The sequence below is a fragment of the Meles meles genome, chromosome 6 (assembly GCF_922984935.1).
Source record: "Meles meles chromosome 6, mMelMel3.1 paternal haplotype, whole genome shotgun sequence".
Lineage (NCBI taxonomy): Eukaryota > Metazoa > Chordata > Mammalia > Carnivora > Mustelidae > Meles > Meles meles.
Window position 1 is genome coordinate 130,815,440 of NC_060071.1, and position 21,743 is coordinate 130,837,182.

Here is a 21,743-nt window from a genome sequence, read left to right on the forward strand (position 1 = left end):
TCAATCAACTGAGCCACCCAGGAGCCCTAATATTTTCATACTGCATTTTGATAAAGGGCCTTTCAATATAGAGGGGAGATGCATTGGGACCTTGCAATAATACCATGTACAAGATCTATGTTGTACAAAATTCTTAGAATTTAGGAATTTTAGAGATGGAGGGGCCTGATTAGAATAATCTAGCCCAGAAGTTCTGAACTGCTGTCTTGATACATCTGGGAGTAATATGAAAATAATCTAGCGTTCATTGTTATCTGTCTAATATTGTCACTAAGTTGATTCTCTTATGAAATGTTTCTAGTCTGTTCATACTATTTTATAGTGTGTTTTTCTTTCTTGTTAATGCATTACATGTTAGCACATAAATTTCTATCTTGTCTGTTTTAACTGCTACCAGTATCTCAACGACTGGATCCATTTAATATATTATTTGTTTTCTCTTGTTTATTTATTTATTTATTTATTCTCTTTACTAATTCTGCAGTGAAATTATACACATACCTACATGTAAGATGTATACATTCATCTGCTTTTATTTTTTTGGAATAATATTTATTATAAAATCTCTGAGTCAGAACATACATATTACTTATTTTTGTCTTGCCAGTTATTTTCCAGAAAAGTTAGTCTATATTATTTATTTATAAAAGGTTTTATATATCAGTAGTGAAGTGACCAACCTATGCATTAGTCCTCATCAAGTGAATCCCAAATAGAAATTAAAACCACACACACAAAAAGATTTTATTTATTTGAGAGAGAGCGTGTGCATGCACACACACAGACACACACACACACACACACACACACACACACACACACACACAGGAGGGACAGGGAGGGGCAGAGGGAGAGGGAGAAGCAGACTCCCAACTGAACAGGGAGCCATGCAGGGCTGGATCCCAGGACTCTAAGATCATGACCCAAGCTGAAGGCAGACGCTTAACCAACTGAGCCACTCAGGCACCCTGAAAAATTATTCTAGTTAATACTCTTAGAGCAAGGTGTACCCACGCCAAAGCTTTTTTTCATCTGCACAAAACGGAGAAACAAGAATATGATTTTATCATTTTAATTTGCAATTGTTAGGGAAATAAAGTATGTTCTGTGAATAGCCTGTTTACCTATCCTTTCGTATCCTTTACTACTGCACTGTTTTTTTCCCCCATTTTTTAAAAGAGATGATTAATCCCTTCATTCTCATATATTGCAAATATTTTTCTATGTTTGTCCTTTAGATTTTTAACCTTGTTTCTGGTGTCTTGTTATTGTTACCAATGATCCTAAGAGACTGATCAGGCCTTTCTCAGATATGCACACCTCCCTGAAATTCTTATAACTCTTAACATAGATTTGTACAATGCTGGTGCTTGGCGTGTTTGGGAGATGGGAGTATTTGTGGTTACATGAATCCAGTTAGCTGATGAACATTTAGAGTCTACCCTGTGCATCAGATTTGCCATGTAAGTGCTCATGAATGAATGAGTGAGTGCTCATGGACAAGTGAGCTTAGAGATGAATGGAGGGGTTAGTTAAAGTAAGCCCTGAACTAGGCTTTTCTGAATGAAGAGAGATGTCTTTGAAGAAGTGACCTATGGTTAGTATTTATTTATTTATTTGGTTGTTAAATGATCCATTATTGAAATATTTCCCTTTGTAGTTCCTTTTTTTTTAAAAAAAAAAACTCTTATTTATTTATTTGACAGAGAGAGAGATCACCAGTAGGCAGAGAGACGGGGAAGACAGAGAGAGAGGGGGAAGCAGGCTCCCCACTAAGCAGAGAGCCAATGCGGGGCTTGATCCCAGGACTCTGAGATCATGACCTGAACTGAAGGCAGAGGCTTAACCCACTGAGCCACCCAGGCCCCCCGCTCCTCTGTAATTCTTAAGTAGTTGGGCATTCCACTGCACTGCCTGTTGATGTCATCTATGATGTCATGAGGGTGCCAGCCATCAACATTGCAGCTCACAGATTGGACAATCCCCAGGATCTCCTTAATGGTTCCAGAGAGTTCTCTGGCTAAAGATCCGTGACACATCTTTTAGACAATATTGACAGTCTCATCAAAAGTAATATGTCCACTGGATTAATGTTTTTCTGCTTCCTTCTCTTGGTGATTCCTTGAGGGTTCTGATAATCAGGGCAGAGACAGAAGGTCCTACTTCATTCACACCCCAAGGGCCCACCTTCCAGGGCCAGGGCAGACATGGTACTGACTTCCACACCAGTGCACATCAGGTACACGAGTTCGATCTTGTTGGAGTCGAACCTAGGTGGCATTGTGGAAATGGCTAGTGTTGGATGAACTTGGATTCAGGATGACTGAAGGCAGTTGCACCTTGGCCTCCTCTGACCCAAACACTAAAAGCCCTATGATAAAGTGATTTGTAGTAAGTCAAAGAAACTCTCTAAATTTGATTCAGTTAGAAGTTTTAGCACATGTGTTCAAGTCAATTTGAAATGTTTGTCCTTGTTTACTCTGAATAGACATATTATCCAGTATTCATATTTACACTTTTTTCAGTTCAATACATATTGTTTGAAGGCTTAAGATAATTTAGGTCATTTACCACTAGAATTATTTCATGCAGCAGTTATTTTATTAGTACCTGCTATTTGTGAACTCCTGTTCTTTGAAATTTGTCTCTAGATTAGTTAGACAGGATAATAAAGAAAATTTAATTGTAAATTCATTTAAAAATGTTCCAACTACATGCCCAGCACTATGCAAGGTATTGAAACACAACCATGAACAAAGTAAATGGAGTCTCTGATGAAATTTAGAGTCTACTGAGGGAACAGACCAGTGAACAGCCAGTTAGCAGTCTATGGGCTGTGATGAAGTTGTATTCACTGTGGGCACTTGGCCCAGAGTTGGGTGGGGGCAGTGAAGGAAAGCTTTTTAAGGGAAGTTTCCTATAAACTGAGATTTGAAGGAAAAATTAAGAGTTAGTAAAGGAAAGGAGTGAAAAGAAGGTTCTAGGCTATGAATCCGGCAGGGAAATGAGTATGCCATATTAGAGGAATTGAAGAAAAATTCCATGACACAAACAGTTACATTAAGGACATGTTTAATAAATGTCTTGCTATGATTATAGAGCTATAAGAATGTTGAGGATGGAAAGATCCCTTCTGGCTGGAGATGGAAGGCTTCACTGAGACTGTATTATTTGTGCTATGCCTGGAAAGATGAGTGAAATTTTGTTAAGTGGCAATAGTACACAGCAGAAGGTGTTCTAGACAGAACTCACAATATTAGGGAGGGAGGGAAGTGATGGAAGAATAGTTGGGATCAAGAGCTGAACGCAGACCTTATGTTTTCTATGGTTCTTTTGTTGGAGAGGAGAGTGGCTAGCTGAGGGTCTTGAATTCCTGATTCAAGAACTTAGACTCAATCTTACATGGGCAGTGAAGTGTCCTTGAGAGTTGGAAAGGCTAGAAAAAGACTCCCAATTAGAGAAACCATTTTGGTGGCTAGGACTGAGTTGAGAAAAGTCCAAATGATGATTGGTGCCAGTGGTGATGAGAAGGGATAAATAGGAATATGGACATTGGAGAAAGGTTCAAGACTCAGACTTGTCACTTGGGAGCTATATATAAACTTGGAGATTCATCCTTAGCTTCTTTAAGCCTCTTATGTACTTTGTAGGGTTATTGTCCTATGATAAGCTGTTCTGTGAAAGTCTTAGTTATTCAGCATTAATAGTTCAACTTTTTTTTTTTTTTTCTGGAGGGTTTTGAAATTGAGGTTTTTAACCAAGGTCTACCTCTATGTACTTCCAGTAATTTAACTTTTAAATGTAATTAGTTTTCAGTGATACTGTAGTGCATTTCATTATAATTGGATTCCTTTCTAACCCTATAAGTTTTAACATTTTTTTTCATGCTTTTAAAAACATTCCCAGAAACGGTTCATGGTACAAGTCAAACTTAAGAACTCCAACGACCTTTTTAAAATAAATTTTGTTATGTGTGTGTTTTTTTTTAATATTTTGGAAAGAATATACAAATTGTTCTATTTATCCACTTCTAAAAATAAGAATACATGCCAAACTCTAGAATAAACATATCCATAAGTACAATAAAAATATATTCCATATTTTTCATCATAAAAGAGTCAAAGGAAAGATCTAAAGATGCAAAGTAAAAGAATAATGGGACAAGAGAGAAGTCTGTTTATTGAGAATAGCAGAAAAAGAGAAACAGAAAATATGTATACACCATGAAGAGAACATCTTTTTTTAAAGTTTAAGGTTTTAGGGTATGGTTTCTAAAAAAAATAGGTACACTTTTCTTCCTGAAATGTGTTGTAAATATTCTTTTTTTAAAAAAAAGATTTTGTTTTATTTATTTGACAGACAAATCACAAGTAGGCAGAGAGACAGGGAGAGAGAGAAGAGGAAGCAGGCTTCCCGCTGAGCGGAGAGCCTGATGTGGGGCTTGATCCCAGGACCCTGGGATCATGACCTGAGCCAAAGGCAGAGGCTTAACCCACTGAGCCACCCAGGTGCCCCGTGTTGTAAATATTCTTAACAAGAGGAAGGATTATTTGAAAGACATCTTAAAATAGCAGTAGTAAGTTGGGTTTACAGTACCTTTTTAGTACTTTATTATCTTATATTCATCATATAAACCTTTAAACAAGGACATATGGGATATTCTGGCCCTAGATGCATTTCTTGGAGCGAGAGGATGGGTCATAAGAAATATGGTAGGGGAAGACAAAACGTTTCAGTGATTGGGCAGTGTATTTGGAATTTACATAGTTTTTAAATATATAGAATGCAGTGCAAAAAGCACTAGCTTAGAGACAGAACATGTGGATTCCATTTCTGTTATTGCAGCTTTTTAGCAGAGTCCTCACAGACAAGTATTTTATTCAAAGCTTTGTTTTTCTAAAGGCAGCAAAAGCAATGGGTTGTAATTGTACCAACTTTACTGGATTGAATGGAGAAAAGGCTAATGAAAAGGCTGTGTAAGCCATAGAGCAATATGCAAATCTAAGGTATAAATAGCAATAAAATATTTTCTTTAAATTTTTAGTGTTGTTTTGTTCACTAGGAAAGTCAAGAGGAGTTTCTTTTTATACTTTATTTTAATGTATTTATTTGTTAGAGAGTGCAAGCAGGGGGAGTGGTAGGCAGAAACAGGCTGAGGCAGAAGCAGGCTCCCCACTGAGCAAGGACCCCTTTATGGGTGAAGGCAGCCACTTAACCTACACTGAGGTGTCCCTCTTTCTATACTTTAAAAACAAGGAGGAAGAGAACAAGTGTACTTCATAATACACTTAAGAAATTGCTTGTTTCAGAAAGGCAACCCACGGAATGGGAGAAGATATTTGCAAATGACAGTACAGACAAAAGGTTGATATCCAGGATCTATAAAGAGCTCCTCAAACTCAATGCACACAAAACAGATAATTATATCAAAAAATGGGCAGAAGATATGAACAGACACTTCTCCAATGAAGATATACAAATGGCTATCAGACACATGAAAAAATGCTCATCATCACTAGCCATCAGGGAGATTCTAATTAAAACCACATTGATATATCACCTGACACCAGTTAGAATGGCCAAAATTAGCACGACAGGAAACAACGTGTGTTGGAGAGGATGTGGAGAAAGGGGAACCTCCTTACACTGTTGGTGGGAATCCAAGTTGGTGCAGCCACTTTGGAGAACAGTGTGGAGATTCCTCAAGAAATTAAAAATAGAGCTTCCCTATGACCCTGCAATTGCATTACTGGGTATTTATCCCAAAGATACAGATGTAGTGAAAAGAAGGGCCATCTGTACCCCAGTGTTTATTGCAGCAATGGCCACGGTTGCCAAACTGTGGAAAGAACCAAGATACCCTTCAACGGACGAATGGATGAGGAAGATGTGGTCCATATACACGATGGAGTATTATGCCTCCATCAGAAAGGATGAATACCCAACTTTTGTAGCAACATGGACGGGACTGGAAGAGATTATGCTGAGTGAAATAAGTCAGGCAGAGAGAGTCAAGTATCATATGGTTTCACTTATTTGTGGAGCATAACAAAGAACATGGAGGACATGGGGAGATGGAGAGGAGAAGGGAGTTGAGGGAAACTGGAAGGGGAGATGAACCATGAGAGACTATGGACTCTGAAGAACAGTCTGAGGGTTTTGAAGGGGCGGGGGGTGGGAGGTTGGGGAACCAGGTGGTGGGTAATAGGGCGGGCACGTATTGTATGGAGCACTGGGTGTGGTGCAAAAACAATGAATACTGTTACGCTGAAAAGAAATTAAAAAAAAATTATAAAAAAAAAACCAAAAAAAAAAAAAAAGAAATTGCTTGTTTCTTTTTAATGTTTTACAGAGAACAAATATCTCCAACTGTTATTTATGGTAGTTTAGAATTTTTTCTCAAAAATTGCTAGCTTTTCACCTGTTTTATCAATTGCTTATGTTTACTTTCTGCATCCTAATTTGAATCTGTCCTTTATTTCTTCCACCATTAGAAGACAGCCTGAGGGGCGTCTGGGTGGCTCAGTGGATTAAGCCGCTGCCTTCGGCTCAGGTCATGATCTTAGGGTCCTGGGATGGAGCCCTGCATCGGGCTCTCTGCTCTGCAGGGAGCCTGCTTCCTCCTCTCTCTCTGCCTGCCTCTCTGCCTACTTGTGACCTCTCTCTCTGTCAAATAAATAAATAAAATCTTTAAAAAAAAAAAAAAAGAAGACAGCCTGAAACCAACCTGCTTTCTCATGGAGAGTAGGCTGAAGAGGAAACTTTAGGAAGTTAACCATCTTCTGAACCAAATCAAATGATTTATTTGTAAACTGTATTTTTCAGTTAGCTTTTACTGCATAACAGATCAAACCTTGGAAGCATACAACAATACATGTTTATTGCTTGTGTGATGGGCTAGCTAAGCTGTCTGCTTATCATCCCTAGACTCACTAATTTGTCTGTGTTCGGCCGGCTGATCTGTTGATCTAAGCTGGAAGCCACTGGGCAACCGTGGATCCCATACCTTCCAACAGCATAGCCTGGGCACATCCTCATGGTGATGGGAGAATGGTAGGAGGCTAGTAACTCCATGGGCAGGTAACTCCATCTATTGTAGGAAGGCTCTGTGTACAGGGAGGGTTGAAGAATGAGAGCCAAATTATTCACTGTAGTACACTTTTGTTCTGAAAGTTCTTTCTGATCTATACAATAGGGAAACATTCGAAGTGGGAAAACATTCTAAGTAGTTTTAATCCTTCTGCTCAGTAGTAGTATATCCTTCTGGTTTTATAGTCTACAGGGATGGCTAATATCAAAGTTCTATTATCCATTTTTTCTTCTTGTCTGTAGAGGAAAGCATTATCTTTTGAGCATTTAACCTTGATCCGTTCTTCATGATCAAATTGCTCATTTTTAACTGGGGAAGACTGGTAAACTTCCTTTGTCTTGGTTCTTTAAAATAAATTTGCAAGCTCAGCTGCTAAGTGGGGCCAGTCAGGTAATGCACTGTGCGAAGCTGGTCCAGTGGGGACTGGGGAAAACAGGAAGGTGGGTTCCTGACTCTAGAGCAGGTACTAAGTCCATGTTGCCATGGGAAGTTACCCCTCAGTGTTGCTATATCTTTGATTTTTTTTAAGAGAAGCTGGAAATTGGAATTCTTATGTGAAATCTCTTTGTTTTCAAATTAAAGCTTCAAAAAAAAAGTTAAATGGAGAGGAGAGGGAGTTGAGGGAAACTGGAAGGGGAGATGAACCATGAGAGACTATGGACTCTGAAAAACAACCAGAGGGTTTTGAAGGGGCGGGGGGGGGGGGGTGAGGTGGGAGGTGGGAGGTTGAGGAACCAGGTGGTGGGTAATAGGGAGGGCACGTACTGCATGGAGCACTGGGTGTGGTGCAAAAACAATGAACACTGTTACGCTGAAAATAAACAAATAAAAAAAATGAAAAAAAAAGATTCAAAGTTACACAGTGAAAGTTACACAGTGAGCGTTATTTTTAAGTACATGTTGGTTGCCTAGATTTGGTATTAGTCTTGCAGTTTTCATCCTCCGATGTAAACAAAATGGTGTCAGAAACTTGGGTATGCTAGTGCCATCTTTGTCCATGCTGTTATCTTGCCCAGTCTGAAGCAGTTTGGCAATTAGTAGAGTCATCTGTACCCCCAGAGAACTTTATTCTTATCCGCTATTTTGGGAATATTATAATTTTTTTTTTTTTTTTTTGGTTGGCAAATAAATGTAGGACTGCAAATCCTAGGGTTCAGTTGAAAGTAATAAATCCATCTTGGGTTTGTTAGCATCCTTTTTTCTGTAATTTTTTTTTCTTGAGTGTTCATTTGTTGTTTTTTATATTGACACGTTTTACTTTCTATTTAATTTTATCAACTACTTCATTTATTTTAGAAGTGTGTGGATGTATAAATCTAAAATATCTGTAGCATTCTGATTGTGAGACAGGGAGGGGGTTATTAAGTAACTTTATTTTCTTTTAAAACAGCACTGATTTATTATCAACTGGCACATACATAATCTGAGCAGCTATTAGTTTTTTTCTCCATGTCTAAATAAGCAGTCAATTTGTATGCTGCATGGCCGATTTCCTGCTCCCTGCTGTCTGGGCACTGGTTCCTGTGACTCTGTCCTTGAACTCAGAGATATTGGAGTAAAGGGAGCAAAATGTAGGTGGGGGGCTAAGCCTGCCTGGCTTCACCCATGGAGTAGAACAGTGTGGAAGTGTGTGTGTGTGAGAGAGGAAATGCATGACAGCAACAGGAATAAGTGGAATATATAATAAAGAATCAGACTGTATGTGTGTGTGTGTGTGTGTGTGTGTGTAAGTGTTAATTTTCTAAAAAGTTCTTAACTAGGAATGATTTAAACAACCTAACCCCTCCTTTCTCCGGCCCCCGGGACATTTATGAATATCTGGAGACAGTTAAAATTTACGTACTGGTCAAAGGATGTGAGAGCTTTGTTTATTTGTACCTTCTTTAGTTCCTTTAAAAAAAAATATATATATATATATGTTTTAAAGATTTTGTTTATTTATTTGACAGAGAGAGATCACAAGTAGGCAGAGAGGCACGCAGAGTAAGAGGGGGGAAACAGTCTCACCGCTGAGCAGAGAGCCCAATGCGGGGCTCGATTCCAGGACCCTGGGATCATGACCCCAGCCGAAGGCAGAGGCTTTAACCCACTGAGCCACCCAGGTGCCCCTAAAAGAATTCTTTTAAAAGATATTTTTTGTTTATTTAATTGACAGAGAGCAGAGTGAATAAGAGAGCATGACTGTGAGGAGGGAAAGAGGGAGAGGAAGAAGCAGACTCCCCACGGAGCAGGGAACCCAACAAGGGGCTCCATCCCAGGACCCCAGGATCATGACCTGAGCCAAAGGCAGATGCTTAACCCACTGAGCCAACCAGGCACCCCATAGTTACTTTGAGACAGATGGTTTTTAACTGGATCCAGTTTCCTTCTCATCTGTCAAAGTTTTATTCATCCTTCCAGATGAGTGAAAGGATCCTGACCCAACTTCCCTGGCATTTTGTTATATTACTTAGCTCACCATGTATAGTACTTTCATAAGCCCTTTTCTCCCATCAAGGACTGTGGTTCTTTAAATTTACTTTCATCTTCCATTTCTAATGTGACAATTGAGTAAATGATGAATACTTGAATCTATTGCATCTCTTTGATTCTGTTTCCTATGTCTTACATTGTCTATTGACTTAATAGAGAACTAGCTGATGGACTAGACTGTTCATTTTGATCTTAAATTAACTTACCGGAAGCTTTTGAGAGTTTAAAGTTACAGAGGAGCACTGGTGTAAAGAAGACAGGTACAATTGATAATTGTACATGGTAACCTTGGCTGGCTTATTAATTTTTTCTCTTGAAGGAGAGAATAAATCTCTCAAGTTCTACAGCTATTGAAACAGTGAGAAATGCTTTCTAAAATTGGACTTGATTAGCGATTAAGCTTAAAATCCACTTCCCATCTTCCCCCATCATTACCTTGAACATGGGGGACAGTTGCCTTGGACAGGGACAGCTGAGGCACTTGAAGGCCACAGAAGCAATCACCTACTTAACATGCAGTAGTCAGCCTTTGTGAAATATCACCCCTGATGCTGGGTGCTTATCTTTTATGGAACAGCTTGCAAATCCTAATTGTTTTAAACTGGCTCTGAGGAAAAGAGACTTGAGAATCAATAAATTATAGCTCTCATACATACAAATGTGCATCATTATAATGAAGACAGTCTGACGGTTCTTTAGGTCAAATAACAAAAGAAGTGGACTTGAGTTTGTAAAGACTCCCACCAGTCCTTCTGCAGGGTTGAATGTAGTTGTACTCTCTGGTCTGTTCAGGTTTGCATATGGATATTTGTTTTTGATGGATCCTCAGTGGGAGTGAATTGATGAGGGTTCATTACTTGCTCTGGTGGCTGTTTGTCTTCTTTATAAGGTTCATTAAGACAGAAGCAACAATATTTATGCCTTTAAATACTGATGTGTTGGGAACAGCTAAATAAACTACTCTAAGAATTGTACCATCTGGTTTCAGACCAAGAGCTTTCTCTAAGACTCCAGAGACTTTCACCCAAGGTCACCCATCTTAGTCCTTTCTAGAGTCTTGGAAAAACCTCAGCATTTGAAAAGCAGACAATGTGAGTGTTATCATCTTCTCATCAGAGAAATTTTATTGTACCAGTAGGTGGTAGTAAGCTGCAGAGAACATTTACTGCTTTTTCTTCAGTTGAAGGAAATGCTTTTCTCACCTTTAACCAGGATTTAGATGATTCCGCTCATTTAAATTGTTCTTAAATAAATAAACAATTCTTGAAAGAGTTCTTCAGGCAGTCTTCAATTTTAGCAACTCCTTTTTTCCTGTCAACATATGTCATATTCAAATTCATGATGGTGAGAACAGAGGTCTAATCCAACTGAACTTTCTTCTTTTAAATCTTTAACCATAGTGATAGATTTTTCTTGAGCATACAGTGATGTTTTTCTACCCGTCTTACTAATTTCTCTTTGGGCTTCAAATTGTAATTGTGATTAAATGTCATTCTCAACCCATTTTTTCTTTTTTTTTTTGTTTATTTACAGCATAACAGTGTTCATTGTTCTGGCATCACACCCAGTGCTCCATGCAGTACGTGCCCTCCCTATTACCCGCCACCTGGTTCCTCAACCTCCCACCTCCCACCTCACCACCCCCCCCTCCCCCCCCGCCCCTTCAAAACCCTCTGGTTGTTTTTCAGAGTCCATAGTCTCTCATCATTCTCAACCCATTTTTAATTTGTTTCTCAAAGCAGAATTTGATTGCATAAGCTATGTCAGTGCACATTAGTATACTTTCACATAGTCCTTCAACTTTTAAGTTTGTTCCAGTATTTAGAATGTTTAAGAAAGTCAGTTTTTGAATCTAATGACTGTCCTTCAACAAAATTGCAAAGATAGAATCATACATGATTAAACAATATTATTATTTTAGCCCATAAACTCATGATACATGGTTTCTTTTGTCATGGAACAGTAGACACTGACATTGTGATCCCATTTCTTTAGCTCATCAGTTGATTAGGACTAATGACACGACCCCACTTAGGTAGGTGTCAGGGGACTCAGTAGTTGATCAAGAAAGTTGCTTGGGAGAAGGAAACAATTATCAACAAAAAGGGAGTTATGAATACAGCTTTTATTTAAACACATTTTCCAGGCTGTCATCCTGTTATTAATCTGTTATCTCTATAGGTTATGTTTATATATTTTTTCTTTTAAGTATATATTATATTTTTCTTTCTGATTATACAGTCATTGTGGAAAATTCAGGAAAGGTAGAAAAATCAGGAAAGATAGGAATGTTTGAAAACATAGAAATTGGCTATAAATGCTAGATAGTAAATATACTTTTGGTTTATGTTCTTACCCTTTTGTTGTTGCCTTTTCCTGCTCCTTTAAATTTGTTTACTGATAATTTATATTCATGTATAGCCTGCATATGATGTTTACTACAAAACTCATACTTTTGCCTTTGTGTTGCTATAAAATGTCTCCAGAAACAGACTTTTTAGTATCTGTACGCTGTTTCATTGCATGAGAGTTACTGTATTTTAACCATTCTTTTATAATTTGAAATTTAAATTTTTATTTTACCTCTATTATAACTTCTCAGTAAATATCCTTACATATAAATTCTGTATGTATTCAGATGATTTTGTTAGGGGAAATTTTTGGAAGTCTAGTTAGTTAGGTGATACATACAAACTACCCTTGATACATACTGTCTGCTAATTTCAGACAAGTTTATATCAATTTACACATTCCCATTAGGACAGTAGAGGAGTGCTCTTTCCCTGACAACCTGGCTAACCATACATATTATTATTTAACAGGAAACAATAGGCTAGAAAAGCATCTCATTGTTTAATTTACATTTTAGGTTAATTAGGTAGAACAGTTTTTTTATAGCCATGCATAGTGTTTACTTATGTGACCACTCTCAATAAACTTTTATCAACGTGGAATAAATTTAGTGCTCTGGGTACAATTTCACTGGGGAGAAGATTTTCAGGGGCCTGGTCAATTTTTATTAATGCCACTGATAGTAGGATATTCAGTATTTTTTAAATTAATTTTTAAAATTGTAATCTAAAATAAAACAGTCTTAATGGAATGAAGGGTGTGTAATTGGCACCTACTGCATTGTGCTTTTTTTTTTTTTTTTTAAGTCAGTTATATTAAGGGGCTCTTCGGAACTTTAATGGCTCTCCATATTCATTCTAGGTTCTGATTATGTGGCTGGCATGAGCCTCTCGCCAATTCTAGTAGCTGCTCTTTTCTCTTTTGTTTATCTCTCCCTCCTGTAGCTCTGTGTCTGGGGAGTGGTGGTGCTGGCTGATGAGACATGGCATCTTTTGATAAGGTTGGATCTCTGTCACCACAGCTGCCTTCTGTATTGTGACACTTGGGGTGCATACTCTCTCAGCTTTGAGGGTCACGTTTGACCTTGTGAGTTGTCAATAATAGTTGGAATAAGTGCTCAATTTTTATCAACAATGAAAATGATCTAATTTCTGTTTTTTTAATGGATTTTTTAATGTTTCTTTAACATTTATGACACTTATGTATAATTAAGGTGCTTAGATGGTTGCTGAATGTTTCATATTTTGTATTAAAAAAAGCCATCAGAATTCTCAGATCGTTTTCATCTTACATCTTGATATCTTTACAGGAGTTCCATCAGATGCAGGAGTTTGAACATCTTTTGTTGCTCAGAGTAATTGAAAGTAATAGCCGAAGACTTTGTGTGTGTGTGTACCGGTGAAATTCATGCTGGAAAGTGTGATTTTATCTTAAGTGAGAGGCCTTTCTTTTGTATTGTGTGACAGTTACACATAATTTAGTTCAGTTCTTTAGTTAATGCTGCTAAGTTTTACTGTTTTCAAGTTAAATTCAGATGCCTCATGTTTTCACTTGTTAATAGTTATCAACTGATTATAAAGTATGTTCCTTAAGAAAGACTGTGAGGTACATTCACCTGCAGTAAAAGTATATATTGGAGAGTTAAACACAAAATCATGCTAGTGGTTGTCCCTGATGTGAGGCAGGAATACTACTGAGTGGAGGGTGGGTGAAAATGTACTAAGACTTTATTTATAATGTTCTAAATATTTTATTAAAAATATTAGGATGCATGTCAGAGTCGGAAATAATAACTATATATATTTTTAATTTTGTTAGGTGACATACGGTGCAATATTGGTTTCTGGAGTAGAGTTCAATGATTCATCAGTTATATACAACACCCATTGCTCATCACAACAGGTGTCCTCTTTGATACCCATCATCGGTCTAGCCCATCCCCCATCCACCTCCTTCCATCAACCTTCAATTTCAGTTCTCTGTTGTTAAGGGTCACTTGCGGCTGCTGCTTCTTCTTTTAAAAATTAGTTTCAGTGGTAGAATTTAGTGATTCATGAGTTGCATATAATACCCAGTGCTCATTACATCAAGTGCCCTCCTTAATGCCCATCACACAATTATACCTTCTAGGACCCACCTCCGCTCCAGCAACCCTCAGTTTGTTTCCTAACGTCCGGTGTCCTTTATGGTTTGCCTCTCTCTCAATTTTCATCTTGTTTTATTTTTCCTTCCCTTCCTCTATGTTCATCTATTTTGTTAAGTTCCACATATAAGTGAAATAATGTAGTATTTGCCTTTCTGTGACTTATTTCGCTTATCATAATACCCTCTAGTTCCATCCATGTTGTTGCAAATGGCAAGATTTCAGTCTTTTTAATGTCTGAGTAATAGTCCAGTGTGTATTTGTGTGCATGTGTATACACATACAAATATATAATCTCACACACACCACATCTTCTTTATCCATTCATCTGTTCATAGACATCTAGGCTCTTTCCATAGTGTAGCTGGTGTGGACGTTGCTGCTATAAACACTGCAGTGCAGGTGCCCCTTTGAATCACCACATTTATATCCTTTAGATAAATACCTGGTAGTGCAGTTTTGGGGTCATAGGGTAGCTCTATTTTCAACTTTTTGAGGAACCTCCATACTGTTTTCCAGAGTGGCTACACGAGTTTGCATTCCTACCAGCAGTGTAGGAGGGTTCCTCTTTTGCATTCTTGCCAACATCTGTTGTTTCCTGACTTGTTAAGTTTAGCCCTTCTGACTGGTATGGGGTGGTATCTCATTGTGGTTTTGATATGTCTTTCTCTGATGCTTCATGTGTCTGTTGGCCATTTGTATGTTATCTTTGGAGAAATTCCTGTTCATGTCTTCTGCCCATTTCTTGAGCGGATCTTTCTTGAGTGTTCTTTGGGTGTTGAGTTTGATAAGACATTTGCAAATATCTTCTCCCATTCTTTAGTAATCTTTTGTTTTGTCAACTGTTTCCTTTGCTGTGCAAAGGCTTTTTATCTTGATGAAATCCCAATAGTTCATTTTTGCCTTTGTTTCCCTTGGAGACGTGTCTAGTAAGAAATTTCTGCAGTTGAGGTCAAAGAGGTTTCTGCCTGTGTTCTCCCTCTAGGATTCTTTTTTTTTTTTTTAAAGATTTTATTTATCTATTTGACAGACAGAGATCACAAGCAGGTAGAGAGAGGAGGAAGCAGGCTCCCCGCTGAGCAGAGAGCCCGATGTGGGGCTCGATCCCAGGACCCTGAGATCATGACCTGAGCGGAAGGCAGAGGCTTTAACCCACTGAGCCACCCAGGCGCCCCCTCCTCTAGGATTCTGATGGATTTCTGTCTCACATTGAGGTCCCTCATCCATTTTGAGTTTATTTTTGTGTATGGTGTAAGAAATTGGTTCAGTTTCATTCTTCTGCATGTGGCTGTCCAATTTTCCCAACACCGTTTGTTGGAGATTGTCTTTTTTTTCATCGGAAATTCTTTCCTGCTCTGTTGAAGATTAGTTAATCTTAGAGTTGAGAGTCCATTTCCAGGTTTTCTATTCTAGTTCATTGGTCTATGTGTCTGTTTTTGTGCCAGTACCATACTATCTTGGTATTCCCAGCTTTGTAATATAGCTTGAAGTTCTGAATTGTGATGCTTCCAGCTTTGGTTTTCTTTTTCAATATTTTTTTACTTTGGCTATTTGGGGTCTTTTCTGGTTCCATACAAGTTTTAGGATTGTTTGTTCCAGCTATATTAAAATTGCTGAGGGGCGCCTGGGTGGCTCAGTGGGTTAAGACTCTGCCTTCAGCTCAGGTCATGATCTCAGAGTCCTGGGATCGAGCCCCGCATGGGGCTCTTTGCTCAGCGGGGAGCCTACTTCCTCCTGTCTCTCTACCTGCCTCTCTGCCTACTTGTGATCTCTCTCTCTCTGTCAAATAAATAAATAAAATCTTTAAAAAAATGCTGATGGTATTTTGGTAGGGATTGCATTCAATGTGTAGGTTACTTTGAGTATTATAGACATTTTAGCCATATATGTTCTTCCAGTCCATGAGCATGGAATGTTTTTTCATTTCTTTGTGTCTTCTTCGTTTCTTTCCTAAGTGTTCAGTAGTTTTTTGTTTTGTTTTAAGATTTTATTTGTCAGAGAAGAGCACAACAAGGGGAGGAGTAGGCAGAGAGAAAAGCAGACTCCCTGCTTACTAAGGAGCCTGATGCAGGACTTGATCCCAGGACCCTGGGATCATGACCTCAGCTGAAGGCAGATGCTTTAGAGTTTTTAAGAGTATAGATCCTTTTACTTCTTTGGTCAGGTTTATTCCTTGGTATCTTATGGTTTTGGTGCAATTGTAGACTCCTTAATATCTCTTTCCTCTACTTCATTATTAGGGTATAGAAATGCAGCTGACTCCTGTGCATTGATTTTGTATCCTGTGACTTTCTGAATTCCTGTATCAGTTCTAGCAGTTTTGGGGGGGAGTTTTTTGGGTTTTCTACATGTAGTATCATGTCATCTGTGAAGAGTGAGAGTTTGACTTCTTCTTTACCAATTTGTATGCCTTTGTTGTTGTTTGTTGTTGTTGTCTGATTGCTATGGGTAGGACTTGCAGTTCTATGTTGAATAAAATTGGTGAGAGTGGAGATCACTGTCATGTTCCTGACGTAGGGGAAAAGCTTTCAGTTTTTCCCTGTTGGGAATGATAGTCACTGTGGTTTTTTTGTATGTGACTTTTATGATGTTGAGGTATGTTCCTTCTATCCCTACACTGCAGAGAGTTTTTATCAGAAAATGCTGGTTCTTCTGCTTTCACTAATGGAGAATGCTGGAAAGTATTTTAACTTAGAATAAACAATTTTAGGTCATATGATATCAGTTTATAAGACATACACATAGGACGTGATTTCCTCAGTTTAAAAGGTGAACTTTATATTTAATATTTCTCCTCAAATACATTCTTTTGGACTTAAACAATTGTGATCTAGGAAAAGCAAAGCTAAATAATTCTGGTTCATGTTTCCTGATGTGGGAGGGAACTACACTCTAGGCAGTGTGCCTTTCGACTTGTGGGCAGGAGATGGGAGGGACAAAGCAGAGGAGATCGGTGCAGCAGGTGCTTGAGAGACCTGCACAGGGGACAGACAGGAGTCTGACAGCATAATCTCTAGCCCTTTCTCTGCTCTTAGAAGTTGGATGTTCCATTGATTCTTTTTCTGATACTGCAAAGACAGACTGTATTTCACTTAAAAAACAAACAAAACCCCCCAAAACCCCAAACTTACAACAAAGGTCCTTGCTTGTTTATCGTTTTATTTAATCTAACATTTAAAAACATAAATGCTTTCATGAATTGCTCTACGATCTATTTATACTTAACAAATTCCCTTTATCTTTGTTTTAGGTGTATGGTAATGTAATACCCAGATGCGTTCAGAATAAAGATTCAAAAAGTCCAGAGTATTCTAGATCAGTAATGAAAGTTTTCATCACACTGTATGTAATAAGCCAGAAAAAATGGCCATATAGATTTATAGATTTTAGGAAGATTATAATAGTGTTAAAGATTGTTAAGCCTCCATTAAGCAAAAAATGAAATTGGAATACTCCATAAACTTCCACTTTTGATCAGTGAGTGTTCTCTGATGCTTTTTCTGTTGCAAATATATTTTTTCATTAAAATTCCATAAAAGATTTTCTGAAACTTTTGATGTTATCTTCTCATGAAATAATTTTCTTTTGCATTAAATCAAATATTGAGGTAAGGATGGAAAGAAAGCATATTTAGAGAATTTTCTACTGATGAAACTATACTCAGGATGTTTGACTTTCTGTTTTGGTGGATCAAGATGCCATCTTCTCACATAGTTGTTTTTATGGAGATTGTGCCTCTGTTACAGCATTTGTTTAATTCTGTATTTTAAATTAGGGTGCACGGGGAGGGCCTGGCTGGCTCAATTGGTAGGGCATGGGACTCTTGATCTCAGGGTTGTGAGTTCAAGCCCCACATTCGATGTGGAGATTACTGAAAAATAAAATCTTAAAAAAAAATTAGTTAAAGTGCATAAGAGTGTTCACTATATGCTACATGGGGTTCTCTTATTTTAGGTCATTCTGTGAATGTTGTATTTTTGTTTAAAGACACCCATATTCTTATAGCTTGGTGGAATGGACTTCAGACCAGTATTGAGACCTGCAGGTCCTACCTTAGAGAATGACTTTTTTTTAATTGTAGTGATGCCAATCTAACCCTAACCTGTCCCTTCTATCAGCAGTGTTGTTAGTAAGATTAGGTGAGATACTATATGTGAAAGTGCTTTTAAAATTTCAGAGCATTGCCCAAAACCAAGGGATTATTGTTATTTGTAACCATGACTAAAATCATATCTGAGGAATTACTCTCTTAAAGCAGAAAAAATAAAGGAGAGAGAACTACATGGGGAAGTAACTTGTGTTTTCAAGCTACAGCTTTAGAAATTATGATATGCCAAAGGACTGATGTAATACTTAAAAAGATCAGAATGCAAAGAGTTAATTTAATCTCTTATTTCCATGCTCTTTACTGTTTGATTGACCTTGACCTGGCTTTGTTTTAAGGATTGTGTACATCAATGGCAGAATCCTCCAGCGATTCAGGCTACTTTCGCACTCGTGATCGATTGAGTCGATGGACTGCCAGGTCAACATACAGGGAATCTCTAAGTCGTCCTACAGTAGGCGTCACCAAGAAGATCAACACTATAGCAAGTACTCTACAGGTTAGTTAAACTATGGTTGCTTGTAATACGTTTTTTTTTTTTTTTGTTTTGTTTTTTTGTTTTTTTTTGCTTGTAATAGGTTTTAAATAGTTTTGAGAAGTAATTTTGGTCAGCCTATTAGTTTTTTTGCTGCTATAACAAATTACTATAAAACTAATTATATAATTAAGTAATTATTTATAATTAATTAGTAATTAAAATAACAAGGTTTTTTTTTTTAATAGTTCTGTACATCAAACCCGATACTGGTCTTATTGGACCCAAATCAGGGTTTAGTAGGGCTACATTTCTTTCTGGAGACACTAGGGGAGTATCTGTTCCTTTGCCTTTCCCAAATTTCAGAGACTGCCCACATTTCTTGAGGCTCTCTTCCTTTGTCTTCAAAGCTAGCAAGGACAGGTTGAGTCTTTATCACATCACATCACTCTTGAGTACTCTTCTGTTTCCCTCTTCTACTTTTAAGGACACTTATGATTACCTTGGGTTCACCCAGTAATCCACGACAATCCCCCCACCCCCCCAATCTCCGTCTCAAGGTTCTTAACTTAAGATATGTATCAAATCTGCACAATCCCTTTTGCCATGTAAGGTTACATATACACACGTTAAGGATTAGGACTTGGGCATCTTTGGGGGCCATTATTCTGCCTAACACAGTCAGTAAAGATATTTGAAATATATGATAGGTTGTGGAAGTGTTTTGGGATAAGGCAACATGTCCAAATAAAATGTGTGGGAGTAAAACGAGTATGAACTACCACAGTTTAGCTTATTGTGGACATGTGTTTTTAGAGAAATTGTTCATATTTTAGCCAGGCAGATTATTCATGAATGAACAATACTGAGTTGCCATTTTTATGCAGAGGCTAACTTTTGACTGTGTTTGGAATTTTGAATGGTGGCAGTTTATATCCTCTCCATAGAAAGGACTTGGGAAACGAGGTGGGGGAAGGGTAACACAACCAAGCTGGGCAAAAGAAAAAGAGTTTTCTTTCCTACCTGTTAATCTCTTATTTTTGCTTGCCTGCATAAGCAAGGATTTTGGCTTTTCATTGCTTTGGGTTAGTATGCTTAGATAAGAGGAGGCTAAATTTCTGTTGGAGAGGCCATAATTTGAATTAAAACTCAGAGTCTTTCTTTTTAAGCTTATGTAAACTAGCATACCATTGGATTTTTAGAGTACAAATCCTCATTCTTTCCCACCAATGAGACACATTAGTAAGTATATATTTTTGAGAGAAATACCTTCATTAATCTCTCAGTTAAAACCTGGCTCATTTGGTGGAAACATTTTTTGTTGTGATTAGAACTAAATTTGTTTATAGCTAAAGGTTTAAGGATACTTTTTTTTTTCTTTATTCCTAATCAAGTTCTGAGGTGAAGTTATAATTGAAATAACATTGATCCTAATGATTTGCTTCTCTGTACATAGTCTATTAGGTTTATTCTCTCAGGATTCCTTTTCTATAAAAAAGGTGTGAATTAGGTACACAAATTAATAATGAAGAGTCTTATTGTTGCCAACTGATTATGGAACCTTGGATAAGGTTTTAAATTGTGTGCTTCAGTCAATTGTAGATGGATTTGGGTTTCTCTCTCAGTTTTTTTTTTTAATACTTACTTGATTTATAAAGTATATTAATATCTAACTTAAGTATGATATAAATTGTATCTTTTACAAATGGTTGACTTAGCTCTTTGATATACTACAAAGGCTGAGAAAAACACTGGAACAGTTAATAAAATCCATTTTCTTTTTTAAGGACACCAGTCGGAACCTGAGACAAGTAGACCAGATGCTTGGACAGTATCGAGAATATAGTAATGGACAGGCGGGTGCTATAGAACACGTGAGAATGTTTACATATGTTTGCCTTTTTTCTTACATATCTTTTTGGAAAGCCAGTTGTTGAGAAGTAGGGAGGTGAGTGTAAGAATGGAACAATTGTGAACACCTTTAGCTTTTAGATTGCTTTACTGTTTTTTAGTAATTAGCTTGTCAAATGGATTGCCAGTTAGCTTAAATAGATTAGATTCTGTTTAATTTGTAAGTTTAAAGTCAGAGGAAGAAGAATTTACTTCTTACTAAATTTGGGCCACTGATACCCCTCCTGGGAGTTAAGAATTCTATGGATGGTTTATTTTAAAGTAATACATGTTCGGGGCGCCTGGGTGGCTCAGTGCGTTAAGTCCCTTCGGCTCGGGTCATGATCTCAGGGTCCTGGGATCGAGCCCCGCATCAGGCTCTCTGCTCAGCAGGGAGCCTGCTTCCCTTCCTCTCTCTCTGCCTGCCTCTCTGCCTACTTGTGATCTCTGTCTGTCAAATAAATAAATAAAATCTTTAAAAAAAAAAAAAAGGTAATACATGTTCATTGATTATATAAATTTAAAAAAAACTCTCTTAGCCCTTGAGTTCCACTCCAAGGAGGTAGCAATTTGACAGTTTCTTGTATATCTTTCCTAGCATTTTCTATATATGTATACATATAATTACCATATTAATAATGAGAATTATTTGCTTTTTAATTTATTAATGAAAACTTAAGCAGCATTAACTAATATTAGGCACAAACCTACTTTCTCATGCTCAATATTAGATGCTTAATTGTGGCAGCAGATTTCCTTTGAATGGAGGAATTGGGCAATTACGTATTAGGTAAACTTCTGTATAGATAAACATTTAAAGCACAAAATGTAATCTGTGGGGGCGCCTGGGTGGCTCAGTGGGTTAGGCCGCTGCCTTCGGCTCAGGTCATGATCTCAGGGTTCTGGGATCGAGTCCCGCGTCGGGCTCTCTGCTCAGCGGGGAGCCTGCTTCCCTCTCTCTCTCTCTCTCTCTCTGCCTGCCTCTCTATCTACTTGTGATCTCTCTCTGTCAAGTAAATAAATAAAATCTTTAAAAAAAAAAATGTAATCTGTGGCATTCAGCCTCTGTGGTATGCCTAGAGTCAAAACCTCTCTTGGGATGTGGTTTTATATATTGAAAGTAAATAAAATCAACAGGTGTTTTATTTTCTTCTGAGTTAAAAGTACATAGAAACAAAGCTATTCATTAAAAATAAGACACAGGAAGCAAGAATCT

At 37.7% G+C, this 21,743-nt stretch overlaps 1 protein-coding gene and 1 pseudogene across 5 annotated transcripts in view; one reads left to right on the top strand and one right to left on the bottom strand.

The window, feature by feature from the left end:
* The window catches only part of CEP128 (centrosomal protein 128), a 412,817-nt gene that overhangs the window by 3,340 nt on the left and 387,734 nt on the right, over positions 1–21,743 (top strand). For all 5 annotated transcript variants that reach the window (XM_046006996.1, XM_046006995.1, XM_046006999.1 and 2 more), the window contains exons 3-4: positions 18,501–18,661; positions 20,425–20,511. In XM_046006996.1, the coding sequence (XP_045862952.1) occupies positions 18,515–18,661; positions 20,425–20,511 (234 nt within the window). In that variant the 5' untranslated portion in view covers positions 18,501–18,514. The remainder of the gene's footprint in view (positions 1–18,500; positions 18,662–20,424; positions 20,512–21,743) is intronic.
* Positions 1,886–2,347, bottom strand: LOC123943116 (annotated as a pseudogene).